At 34.3% G+C, this 21,961-nt stretch overlaps 1 protein-coding gene across 2 annotated transcripts in view; it reads right to left on the reverse strand.

Annotated features, from left to right (window-relative positions):
• The window catches only part of LRRC7 (leucine rich repeat containing 7), a 613,767-nt gene that overhangs the window by 106,112 nt on the left and 485,694 nt on the right, over nt 1-21,961 (reverse strand). For both annotated transcript variants that reach the window (XM_059884769.1, NM_001192108.2), the window contains 7 exons: nt 21,441-21,510; nt 19,458-19,557; nt 14,897-15,021; nt 12,637-12,885; nt 7,391-7,591; nt 1,466-1,577; nt 1,075-1,255 (listed from right to left, as the gene is read on the reverse strand). In XM_059884769.1, coding sequence (XP_059740752.1) covers nt 1,075-1,255; nt 1,466-1,577; nt 7,391-7,591; nt 12,637-12,885; nt 14,897-15,021; nt 19,458-19,557; nt 21,441-21,510 — 1,038 coding nt within the window. The remainder of the gene's footprint in view (nt 1-1,074; nt 1,256-1,465; nt 1,578-7,390; nt 7,592-12,636; nt 12,886-14,896; nt 15,022-19,457; nt 19,558-21,440; nt 21,511-21,961) is intronic.

Below are 21,961 nucleotides of genomic sequence, written 5' to 3' on the forward strand. Positions count from 1 at the left end.
GCAGGTACTGGAAGATATTAAATCCTTTGTACAGTGAATGCATTCAATCTTTTTCTAGAAGGTAAATTAAATTATGAATTTTGGTCATTGGTATGTTTATTCCAGTGACCACAGTATCTTTAGATGATGCCCATTTTTCTAAATTTATTTTAAACCATTTGCATACTAATCATATCAAATTACATATCTTTTATTACAGCCTTTTAAGTGCTTTCACTAACTGAAAAAAAAAAAAAGAAGTACATTTAGAAGGCATTTTCCAAAAGTACCTAAATCAGTCTCAACTTGTATGACAAATAATAAATTTATAAATGGAGTTAAATTTTTATCATGGGCATCAAGAGTAGAAATTGTCATTCATTAATTACCAAAGAATATATTGCAAATGGTACTGATATTATCAGTAAAATCTGCGTGGAAGTCACTGATTATCTATGTTATATGACAATTTTTATTTTCTATTTGTAGTGTGAAATATAGCAACAAGCTATAAAACAAAGGAATCAGAACTGGGAAAATGCTACTTCTCTGAGTCACTTTATTGCCCTCTATGGCTTTTGATCTTAAAATATCTGTAAAAATGAAAGTAATATAGAGTAGAAGGCATTTGGAAAGATTTAATACTTTTACTTACATTCTAACTTTCCCATGTGGTGATAAAATGATGATGATGAAGAGGCTGATGAAAAATGTATTGAGTATTCACTTCGTACTTGGCACTTAGTGCTTTCCATGCATTTTACTCTAGTTTTTAACACCATTTTGGATGGTGAATGCCCAAATGTGTCACAATTATGTAATGATGCAAACACAACTTTTGATTAATTATTTTTGGTTCTATCCTCTTAATCTGCTAATCTCTTACCATCTCTCCCGTAAACAATGGTTTTGCTTCACAAAATGGATTCATCCACTCTTGGAAATCCCAGGGGGACTACATTTGCTTACCTGCCCCTTAGGTCTTCTATGCCACTCATGTGCTGAACACAATTCCCAAATTAGGAAGATTCCATTTTTTAAAAAGTTGCTGAAAATAAGCATTTGGGGACAGAAAAGAGGGAATTCTAAACACACCTGTTACCCCACAAAGAATTATGTACTGCATCTTTAGCTGTTGTCTGCAAGGACCCCACTTTAACCCGGGTGTTAGAGGATCCTGAGGAAGCCTGGGAAGGTGAGTAGTCTGAGTAAGTGCCTGAGGAAACACTGTTATTCAGACAGTGAGTTTTGTCAACTTCAGACTCATCAGTTGATTCTGAAATGTAAAGGGAAAAATATTATAATGCTATGAACATTGACAAGTATAAACAGAACAGCAAGTATGAAAAATAGCATACCAATGAATGTTAGAAATACATATTTATAAAATATTTCTATAGACTATGGTGTATCATAATTTACAACTGGTGATTCATCATGCACATGCATTTGTGGCATATTTTCCACATCAGGTTCACGATGTTACCTTTTTTGTCCTTCCCTAGCAGAACAAGTTTGGGTGGGTACAGAGGGGTCTCAGCTAATGAAGGGTGAAGTTCCCCAATCCTCATTTCATTAGCTGGATGAACAAAAGAATCCTGAGAGATATAATAATACAGGACAAGGAAAGTAAACATTTTAATACTGGTTAACCAAGAAGGCAATATCTTTATTTGGCTCAGATATAATGGGACTCTAGAATCTAGTTCACTGTGGCATGCTAGGAGAAGTGAATCATATGTACCTCTGAGGTAAGCACTACCATGTTTTGTTTTTCTAATTTAAATGAGTCCATTTATCCCTCAAACATTTTTTGAAAGCTATTTATATGTCTCACACTGTGCAAAGAACTGCAGAGTTTCCAAAGAAAGACAAAATGTCACCCATGCCCTGTGGGGATTTACAGTCTAGTTACAGAGTTATATATAACTCATAAAACAGGATTGAATTATGATAAGTAATATATAAGTAATATTATATATAATATATAAGATAGAAGCATGTAAGAGTTCTAAGGGGTAAACTCTTTTAGAGTTCTAAACGGAAAGTATACACTGACAAACTAGATTTTTTTTGGATTATTAACAAAGTTAATGCACAATTGGGCCTATTTTAACCACCAATCTCTCAATGCCTACTGTTTTCCAAGTGATCATCTCAGTTTCTTCGGTTATGTCATGCCTTCTTCCTAAGATTTCTGGTTTTCTCATGATCAATCTAGCCTGCTAAATCTTCACTCTAAATCCACTCACTGAGTGTAATGAACAACACTGGTATAAGAATATAACTTTATGACAAATAATCATTAAAAAAAACCAATGGATTTTATACTTCTGTAGCAAATTTGGAAAACTCAGCAGTGGCCACAGGACTGGAAAAGGTCAGTTTTCATTCCAATCCAAAAGAAAGGCAATGCCAAAGAATGTTCAAACTACCACACAATTGCATTCATCTCACATGCTAGCAAAGTAAAGCTCAAAATTCCCCAAGCCAGGATTCAACAATAAATGAACCATGAACTTCCAGATGTTCAAGCTGGATTTAGAAAAGGCAGAGGAACCAGAGATCAAATTGGCAACATCCATTGGATCATTCAAAAAGCAAGAGAGTTCCAGAAAAACATCTACTTCTGCTTTATTGACTATGCCTAGAGCATTTGACTGTGTGGATCACAATAAACTGTGGAAAATTCTGCAAGAGATGGGAATACCAGACCACCTGACCTGCCTCCTGAGAAATCTATGCAGGTCAGGAAGCAACAGTTAGAACTGGACATGGAACAACAGACTGGTTCCAAACATGGAAAGGAGTACGTTAGGGCTGCATATTTGTCACTCTACTTATTCAGCTTATATGCAGAGTACAGCATGAGAAATGCTGGGCTGGATGAAGCACAAGCTGGAATCAAGATTGCTGGGAGAAATATCAATAATCTCAGATATGAAGATGACACCACCCTTATGGCAGAAAGTGAAGAAGAACTAAAGAGCCTCTTGATGAAAGTGAAAGATGAGACTGAAAAAGTTGGCTTAAAACTCAACATTCAAAAAACTAAGATCATGGCATCCAGTCCCATGAGTTCATGGCAAATAGATAGGAAAACAATGGGAACAGTGAGAGATTTTATTTTTGGGGGCTCCAAAATCACTGCAGATGGTGACTGCAGCCATGAAATTAAAAGACACTTACTCTTTGGAAGAAAAGCTATGACCAACCTAGATAGCATATTAAAAAGCAGAGACATTACTTTGCTGACAAAGGTCTGTCTAGTCAAATGTATGGTTTTTCCTGTAGTCATGTATAGATGTGAGAGCTGGACTATAAAGAAAGCTGAGCGCCAAAGAATGGATGCTTTTCAACTGTGGTGTTGGAGAAGACTCTTGAGAGTCCCTTGGACTGCAAGGAGATCCAACCAGTCCATCGAAAGGAGATCAGTCCTGAAGACTCATTGGAAAGACTGATGTTGAAGCTGAAATGTCAATACTTTGGCCACCTGATGCGAAGTGCTGACTCACTGGAAAAGACCCTGATGCTGGCAAAGATTGAAGGCAGGAGGAGAAAGGGATGACAGAGGATGAGATGGCTGGATGGCATCACTGACTTGATGGACATGAGTTTGAGTAAACTCTGGGAGTTGCTGATGGATGAGGAAGCCTGTCCATGGGGTTGCAAAGAGTCAGAAATGACTGAGCAATGGAAATGAACTGAATTCAATTTATTATTCTCAATTAACTAGGTAGCAGGAGAACATTAAGAAATGCAAAAATACTAAATTTTCATTTTTATAGGTATGAAAGTGGCTTGTTTATTCTCATGAGTAAGTAGTGATATTAATTTATGCACAATAGTTCTCTTTATGTCTACTACCCTAGGTAGCTCTCAATTTCAAAATTCGATTGTATATTCTTTGATAAATAGTCTTTGTGAATTGGGTATTTGTTGCTTGCTGTGATCAAAAAATCAAGTGCCACCCAAAAATCAATGTGAAACAGAATTTAGAATTGTGGTATCCTATATAATTCCAAGGTTTGAGACAGTAGGTGGTGTCTAAAAGGTGCACACATTTCATTAGTAAGTAGTTTTGGTTATTTAAGAGTGAAATAAAACTTTACTTTTTCTTTCAGTTCATGTGTGTTTTCAGTAACTAAGTCATGTCTGACTCTTTGTGACCCCATGGACTACATACAACACGCCAGGCTTGCCTGTCCTTCACTATCTCTCAGAGTTTGCTCAAACTCACGTCCATTGAGTTGGTTTTGTGTACTGTTTCTCAAATAACCACTAAATGGGGCATACATATTTACTAAGTTGTTCAGACCTAACAATAATAAATAGAACTGTTAGGTATTTCTTGGCTATAACAGTTTACTAACCACTGATACTTTTGAGCCTTTGAAATTTAAAGTCTCTTAGGCTTTGATTTTTATATATAAATAAAATCTGGCTCCTTAAAAACTGTTTCTAAGTCACCCAGTTTATGGTATTCTGTTTAGCAGTCCTAACAGACTAAGATGCTAGGGGGAAAACAAATGCAATCTTCACAAGGCATGTATAAAGGGAAATCAGGGCAGAGGAGAACCTTCATGTCTCTCTGACCTCTTTGTTCTTACGGCTTTCTTGGCCATATAGTCTCAGTCTAGATTTAGGTTAAAACTATTGACATAGGGTTGCAAATAGAAAGTGATCAATAATTATATTGATATATCTTTCCTTCTTTTTTCTCTGTTGCTTTTACCTTGTTTTTTCTTTCTGTTTTCTGATTCTGCCTACCTCTATTTGCTTTTTTCGTGGTTTTCCATATTTAACAACATGGATAAATATATCACGTAGTGTGTGATACCCTCTTCCGCCATTCTTGGCGGCTGCTGCTGCTGCTAAGTCGCTTCAGTTGTGTCCGACTCTGTGTGACCCCATAGACGGCAGCCCACCAGGCTCCCCCGACCCTGGGATTCTCAGAATGATCTAAATAATGATGATTCAAAAATTGCATACACAGGCAAAATTTAAAATAAAAATGCATAATATACACTGACCAGCTAGACATTTGGTTATTTGTATTTATTATATCTGAAAGTAGAACAGATAGAGGGTGTGGGTGCTTAATTGCTCACTTGTGTCTGGACTATAACCCAAGCAGGCTCCCCTGTCCATAGAATTCTCCAAGCAAGAGTACTGGAGTATGGCCCCTTAACTTGGGTGTGGTAATTTGAAAAGGGAGGATGATACAGAAAGCAATATCTTCTCATTCTAGGATGTCTAAAAATTGAGGAAAGATCTAGAATCTTGATTTCAGGAAAATGTTGATATCAATGAAATTTCAAGAGAAAAAGGCTTGTAGAATAAGAAGACTAAGAAAGAGTGGGGCAAATCACAGAAATAAATATGAAGCTGAAAGCTGAGCTTCAGTCTTATTTAGCTTGTCTACTATAGCTAATTAGGAAGTTCAGATAGCCAATACCAAGTCACTGTAGTGTTTTTTAAGGAGGGCAGGATTAGACTTGTGTTTTGTAAAGATCATAAGCAAGGCAATGAGGGAGCTTGGGACAAAGTAAGCCAAGAAATTGACAGTTTTTACAGAAATGTAGGACAGAGTTCAAGACCTGAGGAGTATTAGGAGAATCACTCATGAAAATGTATAGGCGTTGGTGATTGTTTGGAAGGGGTATAGAGAAGGGAGAAAGAAGGAAAAAGAAATCAAAATGTCTCTCAATTGTCTAGCTTGAGTGAACTGGTAGATAATGGTACCAGCTGACGTCAAGACATACAGAGGAGAAGTAAGTCTGAAGTGAAAACATTACATTTTTTTGGGGGGTTTGTTCAGTTTGAAGTCCTTGTGGGACAATTTTAAGATTTTTTCTCTACTATCAGGTTATCATTAAATTCATGATCAAAGCTACCTTTTCCTTGCCTCACCTCTCCCATCCAGGCATAAAGCAATTTTAGGATCTATGTATTTTGGTGTAGTTATTCAGCTTACGGCTTATCATTACCTTACAGTTATGTGATGACAGGAGAGCTAAATATAAAGTTTATGTGTACTTTTGTGTACCCACTGTTAATTTTCCTCCTTTTTATATTATTGCAGTATCTTAGAGATAAAAGTCTGCTGCTTCATTATAAAATATCTGCAATATTTTAGAAATGAAAAAGTACATTAATATGGCTCTTATAGGCAAAATAAAAAGTAGTGAAAATGAATATTTACTAAGTGTTCTTTCCTAGATATCCAGCTATATATATTCCTCTTTTCTGGGGCAGGTTTGTATTGAGACTTCAACTGGCAGATGTGCACACCATGCTTATTTTTGCTTACGCATTTTTTTTTTCTCTTTGCCTAGAATGCCTTCCTCTGTTTTTGACTTTAAAAGAGTCACCCACTCTTGAACATGGAATTCAACCTTAAACACTTCATGTAACTTTTAAAGTGACTGGCAATGATGGTGTATGTCTCCAGTTTCTTAGAGTACAATATACTCTTCATCACACAGCCAATCATGTTATCACACTTTATATAGTATGTTCTCTAGTTGCTTCATCTGTCTTAAGTTTACCTGGTTAGTCTCTAAATTATTTGGGGACTATTAATACATTTTATATTTCTTTTCTTTCTCTCACAGTGTTTAGCCCTGTGCTAAATGTACAGTTGGTGTTCAATCAGTGCAACAAACTGATGCTTTGAAATGCAGATTTGTAAAAGAGTTTTGTCAACCTAGATATTTAAGCAGCAGGTATAGGAATTTCTAGATATACTCATATCAGTTATGTTTCTAATGAAGATAAAAAGATGATAATAAAATTAATTGAAGAGTAGATGAGATAGTACAGAGGTGGCATAAATGTAGTTGAATTCTTTTCAGACCACACAAATTGATAAGGATGAATATCTAATTCATTCTAAAATATAGGAATTATGCTTCATATTAGATTCCATAAAGCTAAATTTCAAAGTTATTGCCCCTTTTTTGCTGCTTATAGTAGTGTTTTCTATAAAGGGTGAAACTCAAACACAAAAATATTTTTAAAAATTGGCCCTAAATCTGATCAAGAATTTTACTAAGATCTGCAGAATAATAATAAAAACTTCATTCATACTTTTCTAATGACTCATACAATAAAAGTTAGGGATAGTCAAAGGAATATCATGAAAATGATTTAACTTACTGATCAGGACTAGCCAGGTGAGTAAACTATTCCTTCTGTGTACTGGAACTTTCAAAGCTGTATTAACGTTTAAGACCATGAAGGTGTCATTTATTAAATGCAACCCTCAGAGTTAAAAAGAGTAGACAGATTTATTTATATATTAGGAAAAAATGCACTTAGTGAAGATCTGCCCAGTTTAAAAAAAATGTCATTTAGTAATTTCAAAAAATCCAAACCACACTGGCAATTACCAATAACCTTGAAATACCTCCACTGTAATCTCCTTTGGGGCTACAGGCCACTTGTGTTCATATTTTTCTTTCACAGTTTGCTCCGTGTTAGCAGTTGGATTTGAATTTTCAACACGCACTCCATGGCTTGGTTTACCCACCAGATTTTGAACAGATTTTACCATATTCTTTAAATCCTCTGGATAAGGAGTTGGATATCGTTTTAGGTTTATTTCAACCTAGAAGTTTATAAAAAGAAATTTAACATAAAAATACCTTCAGCAAGCATGTTCACAAAACTACTCCATTTTATGCGCAGTAGTAGAACCAAATGCAATATAGTGAGTGTTGAGCTGGCTGAAAAACTGTGCTATAGAGTAGAAGACAGTGTTCTTTACACATTCTGCCTCCTAGGACTTCTCCCCACCCCTGGTCACCCTTCTAGATTAAAAACAATTTTTGGATATTACCTTATGTTTAGACCTACTCTATAAATGGTTGAAATAGCAGTAGGTCAAACACTTAAGTGATTGGTAATCTCTGAAAAATTTAATCAAGTTACTATCAGCTGTATTTATACTTTAGAGGCTATTCTCTGCACTATCTTAATTATTTATAAATAACTATTTTGACATTAGAAATATCTTTGAAATATCAATACAGGTGATGCAATGAGACTCTAAAAGATTTACAAGTAGATTTATCACTTATTGAAAAAAGTGGGGAGTTGACAGTATCTATTAATATCATCAAATATGTTTCAGCTCTATGTTAATCAGCATGTTACATCAAAAGATAGGTAGCTAATTCTTGTTAATAACTTGCTGCTGCTGCTAAGTCGCTTCAGTCGTGTCCAACTCTGTGCGACCCCATAGATGGGAGCCAACCAGGCTCCCCTGTCCCTGGGATTCTCCAGGCAAGAACACTGGAGTGGGTTGCCATTTCCTTCTCCAATGCATGAAAGTGAAAAGTGAAAGTGAAGTGGCTCAGTTGTGTCCGACTCTTCAAGACCCTGTGGACTGCAGCCCACCAGGCTCCTCCATCCATGGGATTTTCCAAGCAAGAGTACTGGAGTGGGGTGCCATTGCCTTCTCTGTTAATAACTTAAAGAAACACCTTTAGAGAGGTTTTTACCCTAATAAAGCAACATACATTATAGGTTACATCTTACAATAAAGAGAAAAAAAAATTGGGAACTTTGTCTAAGATATTCTAGGTAAATATGTAAGTTTTGGCTGCTTTTTATTGAGAGATTTATTTCCATTCTTGAATTCATTTTTGGCATATGAATCTCACTTTAGGGAATATATGTATATTAATTATTATTCTTCACATTTAATTTAGAGAGAGAAAATATGAGACATTCCATATAGGATATTCCACAGCCAGAGTGCTTAAAACATATTTAAAATGGCACAGATATAAATTATCCAGGCTGATTAAAATGGAGTAGGAGGAAAAATAGGGGCATATTTACTTGGCTTGGTTTATTCTAATAGCCATGTCTTTTTGCATCTGAGTAGAATCAACTTTACAAAATGGAATGACTTATGTGACTGTGGTGAGTATGTGTTGTGGAAAATGTGTGTGAGGGAGGTTTAAAAGCGGGCAAGAACCAACTTTACAAAATGGAATGATTTATGTGACTGTGGTGAGTATGTGTTATTAAAAATATGTGTGAGGGTGGTTTAGAAGTGGGCAGAGGTGGAAGAGAAGCTGAAAGAGGAAGAAGAGAGGGAATGAGAGATTAAAAGAGAAAAAGGGTGGGGCACACACATCCCCCCATACCTACGTAACGCATGGAATGTGAGAAACTGTGATAGTGGTATAGATCTGCGGGTTATAGAGATGAATTCAAACACTTTTGCTCATCTGCAGTTTAGCAAATCCACCAACTTTGTTACTCTAGTATATTTTCCTGTGGCTCACTATCCATATCAAATACTGGGATTAGACATCGTTGGATGATTTTTAACATTCGCTTCAGTACTAAAATTAATTTTTCCAATTAATGTTTAGAAAGCTTATAAAAAACCAGACAATTTTGTTAGTATAAATGTCATTGAAATGTGATTTAATCCTTAATATGCTGAAACAAGGATGAAGTTAATAATATATAGAAATCTACAAAAATATAACCCATGAAAAAAGTTAGACTTTACCAAAAAAAACGTATAAGTTGTTAGAGTGTAATATAAGTATTTCTCAGGGTACTTTATAATGCATTCTTAAATAAACAAAAAGAATGATAGCCATGCTAGACAAAGTCCATTGGGATGCATGCATTCTTGGATCTGCTGTTTAAATTGGTATTAGAAATATTAATCACAAATCCAATCTGAGTTTTAAATTATATTATTGAACTTGTTTAAAAATACTTGATATCAGAGGACTAAAAGTCAAAAAACTACATTTATAAAATTTAAATTGTAAAATGATATGCTTAGTATACCAATTAAGAACACCTTTTAATTTTTAATAAGTGGTGGTATATGAATGAAAAGTAATTTTCAAATAGGGCATTAAATTAAAATTCTACACATCTTAAAATATCTTCAATGTAAAATTACATTTCTAAATTGAATCAAAGGCAAAAAATGGGATGGGACATGTTCTTTCTTAATTGAATTAAATACTTCATTGAATAATGTAATCTAATTTTTGAAGATGCTGTGTCTCTGCTGACACGATTAGATGACTGTTTTCTTATGGCCATGGTGCTGAAACTTTCTGGTTATTTTATAAGCAAGTTAATGTTATATTTGGTCACATCACTGAATATATTTGGGTACTTTATCTCTGTAAAAATATTTAAATGTGGAAATACAGTAGATTTGCCATGAAGCTAAAGAAGTTTAAGTTTTAGGGTATATCACCTTCATGGGCTCTTTCAAAGCCTTATAAGGGGCCCTACTTATGTATTTACATGGTTATTTTATATTCTTTTCCTTAAAGAGGCTCCTCTCCAAATTGTGGAAAATCATGAAATCTGGAATTGTTCCATCTATACAATAAGGTCCTTGCTTCCCATTTGCTAGTCTACCAGCAGAATTGACTGGAAGACCTAAATTTTACCCCCAACTAGCTATAAAGCCACAAATCTGACCAGTTTCTATTTGTGTAAAATAAGTAGATGCAATGATAATATTTAGAGTTAATTCATAACTCAAATAAGATAAGTGTGAAAGTTCTTTGAAAATATACAATTTCTATGCAGAGATTAGATACTATTTCTAATATCAGATTCTACTTAGGTATTTTTAAAATCTGGAGTCTTTTGGCAATTTAGATCTATTATATATATGTCTAACTGTAATATCTAACTGGATCTTTTTCAGGTTGTATGCACTAATATCATTTATTCAATATCTGCCATGTGCCAGGCACTATGCAAAGTGTTTTATATGGATACATAATTTATTATTAGTTATTATTTTATATAAATAATAAAACATTATTTACCAGATTTAAATATAAATAATAGTCATAATTAATAACAATTAAAATCTATAATAAATTACATTTCATAACCCATTGTAGTATCTGCTCCCATTTTACAGAAGGAAAACAGGGGTTGAGATGGTGTAATTTGAAGGTTTTAGGTATCAGTTTTAGGTATCAATGCCCAGATTCAAGCTCAGGTTTTTGACTCCAAAGCTTATGCTTCACAAGTGTTACTTGACTCAGAGCTATTCTCTGGTATAGGTGCAGCACATACTGTACAATCTTGTGGAAGAAATAGTGTAAATCTAAAATGTGAATTTTATTGAATTAAGATAATGTCAATGTATAAAACATGAAGTTAACATATTAAAAATGAAAACAGTATTTTATAATTCTGTTATGTTGATAACCTCTCTAAAAGCATATTTTATACCCTTTTACAGATTGTTTTGCCTATTTTCCAACTCATGTGTGATGTGGTTCTGAAATGAATAAACATGATCATAAATACAATTATATTTATAGTTCAGTAAAGCTCAAATAAAAAAGTAGTTTCTTTATATTTATAAATATATAAGTTATAAATATTCCCTTATTCTAATATGGGACATATGTAATAGGTGGTAAAAATTTGTCAGTTATGTTCTTAATAAAATATTGTCTTTATCACTCACCATAAAGTATTTGCTCATTTTACATATACATTTTATTAAAATGCAAGATTTTTACTGACATGTTATTTTATCTTAATTTTGAAAAATAGAAGTGTTTCACAACATTCTATATATCTTAGACCTTAAAAAAAGTGCAGTAAATGCAAATAGTAGCTGCAAGATGTTGGAGACTCCCAAAGATTTGGCAATTGAAGAATTAATGTTAACAGTAAGGGATTAGAAATGATATCATGAATTCACATAGAGGTATGCTTTTCTTATGTAACGATTAAAATATAATTTGATTTGACTGTAAATTCCAGTAAGAGAAATAATAGTTAATGCTTTGGTTGTTAGTTCTTTTAAATATCTTATTCTAGGAATTAATTGGAACATTTTATAGAAAGGAAACCTATAGTAGTTTCAGTTAGGATTCTCAGCTTGCCTTATATTGTAGAAAGAATATAAGCCACAGAATAAGAATCTAGTCCACTATATGTGGATGATGAAGTTTATAAAAAATAGTGCTCTTCTACATCCCATTAAGATTTTCTTTTTCATTAAACTCTTAAACACCCCACCTACTGAGATAAGGAAGTCCTATTTGCCAGAATTCCCAGGCCAATCTTCTCTTATAGGAATTCTCATTATCTGTGCCTTCAAATTAAAGGGAAATTGATGCTTTTCAATAGATGTCCATCTTTGTGTTCAAAATCCACTCTCAGCAAATTTCAATTGCAATCTCATGCTGTTTTAAGAATCTAGCTTTAGTTATTCAGTCTCCCCTAGAATTGATATTACAGAAAATGTGTGTATGTCTGGGGACAATTTAGATTGCATCAGTAGTGTCATCAACATTCTGCCCAACTATTGGTATTCCCACACTTTAAGAGAAAAACCTTGAAAATAAAAACAAACAAAACTGAAGTACCCAACTCAAAAACCATGCCAGCTATCCCACCAGTAGGCATCTCATACTCATGTTCCCTCCCCCTCTGACTCAGTTCTTCCCTCCCCATTGCCAATGTCAATGGACAAAAGTTAAATTGGGATCAAACACTGGCAATTGAAAAGTTTCTAGATGATCAACATTTCTACCCCACATCATGCAGAACATACCCCATAAACCACTGTTCCAAGGTTGCTTCTACATAGGGGATTCTCCTACCCCAAACACCTAGGCCTACCTGTCTGCCACTTAGAGAGGGAAGAGTGGTAGATTGTGCTGCAACTGGCAATGGAGTGCACATGCTCCTTTCCTGCTGGAGGCCACTTATACAACCCCATGCCAGCTGTGGGTCATTCTGGGGGACAGGCATTTCTTGGATCTGCTGATCACACCTGGCCCATGGTGTGCAGCAATCGCCAGACAGTCTGGCAGGTTGGAGAGTAATCCCACGCTGGCCCCTTTCCCAGGGGGCTTGGCAGGAGTGATCCTGTGGGAGAAGGAATCTCCATTTTCTGGGAGAAAGAGGAGCACTGTAGCAAAACTTTCACTTTATCATTTTTCTATTCTTGATTCTTTTTTTTTTTTCATTCTGGGTAATGTATTTAAAACAACCATCAGAAAATTAGTTTTAACTCTGTGTGATCAAACAGTACCAGTGTCACACGAAACCAAAGGGTCTCAATTTCTTCACACAAAGCAGCATTCATACTACACTAAGCACACTATAAGTAGGGCATTATACTCTAGTCCATTTGGAAGTTAATGCCATAGGTTAGCAGTTCCTTTTAAAATTTATGTAAATTAAAGGTAAAATGAAAATGGTGCTAAATTTAATGTATATGTAATGAGCCAGAAAAGTATAATTTCATGTAAGATTCAGCATATTCCGTTCATCATGCTTCCATAATGATTTATTTAGACGTTTGCATGTATTCTAATTTGTCCAATAACCAATAGCATTGGAAATACTCAAATTAGTCAAAACCAGGTAGTCTGAGATTTTGGAAACATGTATTATTTCCCCAATATATAAAATAAATCAAATATAAGTAAACATAGAGAAAATGTACTCTAAAGTATAATGAGCCTACTCTCATTATAATCAAACCTGATCACATAACACACAAACAGGGCTGCTAAATGTCTGTTTGAATTTACTATATTTTATGCTTTCATGACACATATACCAAAGTATATTTAGTGTACTCTTTTCTTCTTAGAGCCTTTGAATTAAGTTTTTTTCTTTTTTTAAGGAAGAATTATGTAGTTTTTGACATTCAATGAAGTGAAAGAATGAATCAGAGGTCCAGGATAGAATGCATCATCCATTGGTTCCGGATTTAACATATAAAATCCTTACAAGAAGAACTGAAATGTTCTAAAGGTCTTTTTTCTTGTTTTAGTTAAAAATGTCTCTTTGGTTATTAGACAGCACTAATCAACCATTCAGAAACATTTTTTTTAATCCCAAATCTTTAACACAATTGTTATTTTGATTTGGGAATCTATTTTGAGTTCTTCACGATGATACAGGTAGGCTTTGTCAATTACAGTAAGGTTCTAGGGTGTGCTGGTTCAAGACAAAAGTTTAGAAAATGTGGGAAGGAGGAGACAGAGAAGAACATGTCACACAATCCAGATCTATTAATAGGATGCATATACAATTACTTAGGTAATTAGTCACCAAGGGTGAGAGCTGTTAGTACCCATGATGGAAAAAGTGCAAAAATAATATAAAAATGATGAGAGATTCAAGATGTTGCCATGATGATAAGATGAAGACCTGATGTTAATATAATTCATATAAATTCTGACACTTTCAAATTTATATAATGGAAAAATATAGATTTTAAAATTCTGACCTTGTTACTTAGATTAGTGCCAATAAATATGCTTTAGGTGAAAAATTTTAAGTAATTTTCCTTAAGGGATACTACCTGCTATTAGGCACTCACCTAAGTTTAAATGAAAAACTTGTTCTCACGCTTAAGAAAATTCATAACGTCTTCTCAAACATTCCAGAGACGTAGAATCCTTCCAAAATTTTAATGCAATGTAATATATCAATGCACTGGCTCTTTCGTATATGTGGATTTTGACTTCACACAGTCTGAATGATGCCCTGCCTTGCTCAGCGGTTAAAAAAAGCATTTCAGTGTTTCAAAGATGTAGTAGTAAGGTATTAGGTGAAGCCCATTACCCGACTTTTTGTTGGTTTTGTTTTTTGCTTTCTCTCAGCTTGAATCTCTCATGTTGCTATTCTGTAAGATGGGGTGGTTTATGAAATTTGCTCAGTCAGGATGTTTGCCTCATTCTGAAGCACAGCAGTGCTTCCAAAATCACATCCTGCTATAAGGAAGAGTACCGCCATGAGACTTGAAGATGTATCTGACCTTCTAGCAGAGGTCAGTCAGTGAGTCCCAAAGTCTATCTGAATAATAACAATGAACAAACAAAAATAATGAGAAGAAAGAGGAAACAAAAATTAAAAGGTTCACCTTAACTTTCCCAGCATTTTCGTCATCTTCCTTTTTTTCTTCAAATTCAAAGGCAACAGTCATGCGTTGTTGTCTCTGTTCTTCCCATAGTGTGGGGTTAAAGCTGTCACTGTCTGACTGGAAATCTACAGTTAGATTCCAAAGTGTTACTGTTTTTTTTTTTTTTTTTTACATAAATTGTTATTTAATAGAACTTAGTATACTATGCAAAAAAAATAGTGATAGGTACTAAAAACAAATACAAAAATAAAAAAGAAAAGAAAAAATAAAGGGATAGAAAGAAAGAAGCAAGTAAAGAAAGAAGGAAAGAAAAAAAAGGAAAAATTATCTTGATATTTGTTATATAGACTTTTGACATCTTAACCCAAATTCAGCTTTGCTAAGTGTACATTAATTATATATTGGGGTTGAGAAGTTTTCCAATGTAGAGAATGGACATAACATATGATAAAAGAGAGAGATAGATTAAGTATTTTAAACTATTATCTCCTTTAATTTGCAAAACAGCATAATGGTAGTACTAATATAATCAATCCTCAATTTAATAATGAGAAAACTATTGCTGAATTTTGAGAGACTTGTTCAAAGTCGTGCAGCTTCTCCATGGCCAATGGAGGATGTCCTGTGACTACAGAGTCCATAAATGTAATCAGTAATCTGTATTAGGGTGTTATAAAAGATACTATGTAACGCTGCTTTGCAATAAATGGTCCAAGATATCAAACTTTTTTGTTGTAGTTTTGTGTGTCTGGTTGCGGGGTAATGTAGTGGTGCTAGGTAAAAACATGTGGAAATGAAGTCTTTAACATTTGAGTCTCAATTAGTTTAAATATGTCTCAAATTAACAGGGAAAAGAAATGGCTTCTCAATCTTTAATTTACATGCTGGTTAATGGTAATATCTTCTTTGCAACATTAATTGTGAAGTTCACATTAAAAGGCAATAAAAGCACTTTTGTTCAGTTGCTGTCGTATCCTACTCTTTGTGACTCCACGCACTATAGCACATCAGGCTCCTCTGTCTTCCACTGTCTCCCAGAGTTTGCTCAAATTCACATCCAATAAAAGCACTTAATTTAGGCTAAATTCTTTCCCAATGCATGAACTTTGTTATATATAAAACTTTACTGCAAGGAGTTCTGAGAGTTGGTTTTCCACATGAAAAGTGAAACAAGTGACTTGCTTAAAGTTCAAGAAAACTTTTCTGTTACCAGCTCTGCTCTCCTCAAAGGAAAACAAAACAAACAAATAAGGCTAATTTCTTAACATCCCATCTTACCTAACTAGGTCTGACCTCACTCACTCCCTGGAACAAATTAGGGATTTAATCTTTGAGGCTAGATCTTAGAAATAACTGGCAAATATGAGACACTTTTCATTTTCTCCTATATCCTTTCAAAATGAAATATTCTGTTAATCTAGGGATATTAAAAAAAAGAAATGTAAGTAAAATTGCATGAATAAAACATAATCTTTACTTAAGATTCTTCTTATAACCAATGTAAACATAGTGGATTTTCTTTCATAAATTCTAAAAGATCACTTTTACCGAAGCCTGAAAAATACATATGAAACAAGCTTTCCTTTTCCTACTTCTGTAGATCAAAATTTGAAAAAAAATATCCACAAATGATTCATTTTCCTTTTTAAGTAAAAAAAAAAAACCTAACAACATTTATTGTAATTATTCTGTAAATAAGAACTTCATGAGCAAATAATTTCTTTTAAAAATTGATCTTTTAAATGGGTTGAGTGGATTTAACCCTTGGGTGGATTAAAGTGAGTTTGCTCTTTCAACGTTAGGTCCATGAATCAAAGCAAATTGGAAGTGGTCAAACAGGAGATGACAAGAGTGAACATCGACATTCTAGGAATCAGCGAACTAAGATGGACTGGAATGGGTGAATTTAACTCGGATTACCATTATATGTACTACTGTGGGTGAGAATCCCTTAGAAGAAATGGAGTAGCAATCATAGTCAACAAAAGAGTCCAAAATGCAGTACTTGGATGCAATTTCAAAAATGGCAGAATGATCTCTGTTCATTTCTAAGGCCAACTTTTCAATATCACAGTAATCCAAGTCTATGCCCTGACCAGTAATGCTGAAGAAGCTGAAGTTGAATGATTCTATGAAGACCTACAAGACCTTCTGCAATGAACACCCAAAAAAGATGTCCTTTTCATCGTAGGGGACTGGAATGCAAAAGTAGAAGTCAAGAGATACCTGGAATAACAGGCAAGTTTGGCCTTGGAGTACAAAATGAAGCAGGGCAAACGCTAACAGAGTTTTGCCAAGAGAATGCACTGGTCATAGCAAAAACCCTTTTGCAACAACACAAGAGAAGACTCTACACATAGACATCAGCAGATGGTCAACACCCAAATCAGATTGATTGTATTCTTTGCATCCAACAATGGAGAAGCTCTATAGTCAGCAAAAACAAGACCAGGAGTTGACTGTGGCTCAGATCATGAACTCCTTATTGCAAAATTCAGACCTAAATTGAAGAAAGTAGGGAAAACCACTAGACCATTCAGGTATGACCTAAGTCAAATCCCTTATGATTATACAGTGGAAGTGAGAAATAGATTCAAGACAGACACTGTCTACTCTATCAGGAACATTTCATGCAAAGATGGGCTCATTAAAGGACAGAAGTGGTAAGGACCTAACAGAAGCAGAAGATATTAAGAAGAGGTGGCAAGAATACACAGAAGTATACAAAAAAGATCTTCACGACCCAGATAATCACGATGGTATGATCACTCACCTAGAGCCAGACATCCTGGAAGGCGAAGTCAAGAGGGCATTAGGAAGCATCACTACAAACAAAGCTGGTGGAGGTGATGGAATTTCAGTAGACTATTTCAAATCCTAAAAGATGATGCTGTGAAAATGCCAGCAAATTTGGAAAACTCAACAGTGGCCACAGGACTGGAAAAGTTCAGTTTTCATTCCAATTCCAAAGAAAGGCAATGCCAAAGAAAGCTCAAACTACCACAGAATTGCACTTATCTCATATGCTAGCAAAGTAATGCTCAAAATTTTCCAAGCCAGGCTTCAATAGTATGTGAACTATTGACTTCCAGATGTTCAAGCTGGTTTTAGAAAAGGCAGAGGAACCAGAAATTAAATTGCCAACATCCATTGGATCATTGAAAAAGCAAGAGAGTTCCAGAAAAACATATATTTCTGCTTTATTGACTTTATATGCCTAGAGCCTTTGACTGTGTGGATTACAATAAACTGTGGAAAATTCTGAAAGAGATGGGAATACCAGACCACCTGACCTGCCTCCTGAGAAATCTATATGCAGGTCAGGAAGCAACAGTTAGAACTGGACATGGAACAACAGACTGGATCCAAATTGGGAAAGGAGTACATCAAGGTTGTATATTGTCACCCTGCTTATTTAACTTATATACAGAGTACATCATGAGAAACGCTGGGCTGGATGAACCGCAAGCTGGAATCAAGATTGCTGGGAGAAATATCAATAACCTCAGATATGCAGATGACACCACCCTTATGGTAGAAAATGAAGAACTAAAGAGCCTCTTGATGAAAGTGAAAGAGGAGAGTGAAAAAGTTGGCTTAAAACTCAACATTCAGAAAACTAAGGTCATGGCATCTGGTCCCATCACTTCATGGCAATAGATGGGGAAACAGTGGAAGCAGAGACAAATTTTATTTTTCTGGGATCCAAAGTAACTGCAGATGGTGATTGCAGCCGTGAAATTAAAAGACGCTTACTCCTTGGAAGGAAAGTTATGACCAACCTAGACAGCATATAAAAAGCAGAGACATTACTTTGCCAACAAAGGTCTGTTTAGTCAAGGTTATGGTTTTTCCAGTAGTCATGTGTGGATGTGAGAGTTGGACCATAAAGAAAGCTGAGCACTGAAGAATTGATGCTTTTGAAGTGCGGTGTTGGAGAAGACTCTTGAGAGTCCCTTGGACTGCAAGGAGATCCAACCAGTCCATCCTAAAGGAAATCAGTCCTGAATATTCATTGGAAGGACTGATGCTGAAGCTCCCATACTTTGGCCACCTGATGCAAAGAACTGACTCATTGGAAAAGACTCTGATGCTGGGAAAGATTGAAGATAAAAGGAGAAGGGGACAACAGAGTATGAGACGGTTGGATGGCATCACGGACTCAATTGACATGAGTTTGAGTAAACTCCAGGAGTTGGTGATGGACAGGGAGGACTGGCATGCTGCAGTCCATGGGGTCACAAATAGTCTAACATGATTGAGCGACTGAACTGAACTGAATGTTTGGTTAAGAAGTCTTGTGCCTTTCAATTCACCAAGATAAGATATTGCTCCTAAAAGTCAATGTTATTTTCATGATAAATATAAACAGGAAGAGTTATGTTTTTGAAATTTCACTTATTAATAAAATATTATAGTATGGAAGATAAGATTTGTGCTTGGAGTTAGCTCCCAAATGATTTATGTGGCACACCCATGTGCCAGTATTGGTTAGAGTTAGAATAAAATTAATCCCTTCTATCCATAATCATATAAGTATAGGAGAAATTTTTATGTTTACCTTCATCACCACGAGGTTGCTGGGGAAACATGTAGTTAGTCAATACTCTTTGCTTTGTTTCTGGATGGGCTTCAGTTTGTAAAGGGATAAGGGCTTTGGACTGGAAGCAAAGGAGATAAATTAGATTAATAATATTAGAAATATAAAGAACATTTCTTTTATATAAGATAAAGGTCAGCAGTCTGGCCTCACTGTGTTGAATGAACAATTAAAAGAAAAATAAGGAAAAAAATAACAAAAAAATAAAATATAAGATAAAATAAGACTACTGTAGAGGAATATTTTGAAATTATAAGGGTTTTATAGTGAGATTTTCTTTTTCTTTATTATATTATTTTTCAGAACCTATTCATCTTTACTGAACAATACCTTTTTTTTTACCTTGAAGATACCAAAATGTGTCAAACTGTTTCAACTAATTAAACTTTTGGTATAGTTCTAAATGTTCATTAACTGTTGCCTTAGAAAGGCAAATGGAACTTGCTATTAAGTTCATACTATACAAGATCATCTATGAATTCAATTAAGTTAAAACATAAGCATTTAAAGAGATTTTTGTAACCAAAGACAGAGTCTACATATACATAAGCAACTGTCTTTGTATCTGATATATCACAAAGAATTTACCTATGGATAATACTCAATTCTCTATATTAATTTTATTTCAGAAATACAATTTTTGAAGGTTTTTAAAACTTTGATTTTAAATATAATATATAAACATTGAGAATAATCATATTGTTTAATAGTTTACACTTATTTCATGACATTTATTAAGAGTGAAGTACAATGGCAATTTAGGATGCCAACTTGTCTCATGAAACTGAGTTAGAAACCCATTAAATCACTGTTCTAAATAAAAGTTAAATGATGCAGCCATTGTTCTGTTCATTCTTCCACAAGAATATAAATCCTGATATTATGGGATTTTTTTTACAGTGTAAGACTGTAGAAAAGACTGGTCCATTAGCATAGTTTGTATTGATTTCAGAAATGATTATAATGATATATTGATGATTTGAAAAATCTACAGTTCATTGATGACTTGAATTTGAATGACAATATAATTTTTTACTTAGTAGGAGGGAAGAAAGTGCTGTAATGACTGTAGGAATATAAACATTATTCTCACAATTACATAACATTTTGCAGAGGTTTAATTTTTTTACAAAAATTGCCCAATACTTATGTCTGAACAATTCATTTACTGGTAATGTCACTTTTATGCTCAGAAAATAATCATAACAAACTAAATCCAAGATGATTTGTTTTCATTTGGTAATTTAAATTTTGGGGCAGGATATTTAAAAATTTTAAGATTACAAGAAAAAAGCCAAAAAAACCCAAAGTATGTCAAAATGGTCTATCACTAGTTTTTGTGGTGGCAAATCAGATGCCTTGGACTATTTTTATTTTCCAGTTAATATAATTATTCATTAACACTCAATTACTGATTCAATTATAATCTAATTTCATAAGTTTAAGTATTAACATCATAGCAATTTCACAGAAAATATTGATAAGAGCAACAAAAGGTATCACAATATTTTTGAATACATTTTTTAGAATTAAGTTGATATTAATTAAAGCATGGGAAAAAAGGAACATGACAGATAGTAACTCCCTCTTATGGGGATTGCAGTAATGTTTCTTATTCTTTACCTTCAGAGGTATAATTAAAGTACATCCTCTAAGGAGATGTATGTATCACCTAGAAAAATGATCATTTTGTGTATTTCTGAGAAAGAAGTAGATACTAAATTGAAGTATTTTAAAGGGATGAGAATTATAGTACTGTTTGTCCATAGCAATGGAATACTTATTTGATTGCTACCCTTATAAAAATCTCTCCTCCAGGGGATAAAGAATCTATATTTTGTAGTAATTGTGAAAGGTATCTATTGAGAATAAATTAGTAATTCAACATTTCAATTATAGTTCATTTTAATAAACAAAATAAATCAGGTAATAAAAAAATGTTACCTGATTGTCAGAAAGCCACAAAGCTGCAAGCTCCTTCAGTTTGGTAAATGAGAATGGTAAATTCTTCAATCTGCAAAAACAAGAAATTTCTAATAACATGGGTGAAGATGGATAAAGATCATTTAATGAAGAGGTATTTAGAATACTATAACTTATTTATTTCATTCTTCTCTTTACTTCTTTCTCCACTGAGTAGCCTGAGGAATCATTTAAAAGTGAAAACCTTGAGTCTACAACTCTTCAAATGATAGGATAAAACCCCAAATTGTTACCATGCCTCGTCAGACCCTCTAAGGTCTGGTCCCCTCAAACCTCTGGTCCCCTCAAACCTCTGCACGGCTTCTTTGCTACTCTTTTCCTGACAGCCCTGTTAGTGCCACTGGCCTTCAATCAGCCTACTCCCAGGAATAGCCAAGCTCCTTTCTCTGCCTGGAATACTCTTTCTTCCATACTTCACTTAACTAAAATTCCACAGATTCTCTAGTCAGCTGAAATGCCAGTTTCTGAAAGAAGCTTTTCTT

This window comes from Bos taurus, chromosome 3 (genome assembly GCF_002263795.3).
Source record: "Bos taurus isolate L1 Dominette 01449 registration number 42190680 breed Hereford chromosome 3, ARS-UCD2.0, whole genome shotgun sequence".
Taxonomy (NCBI): Eukaryota; Metazoa; Chordata; class Mammalia; order Artiodactyla; family Bovidae; genus Bos; species Bos taurus.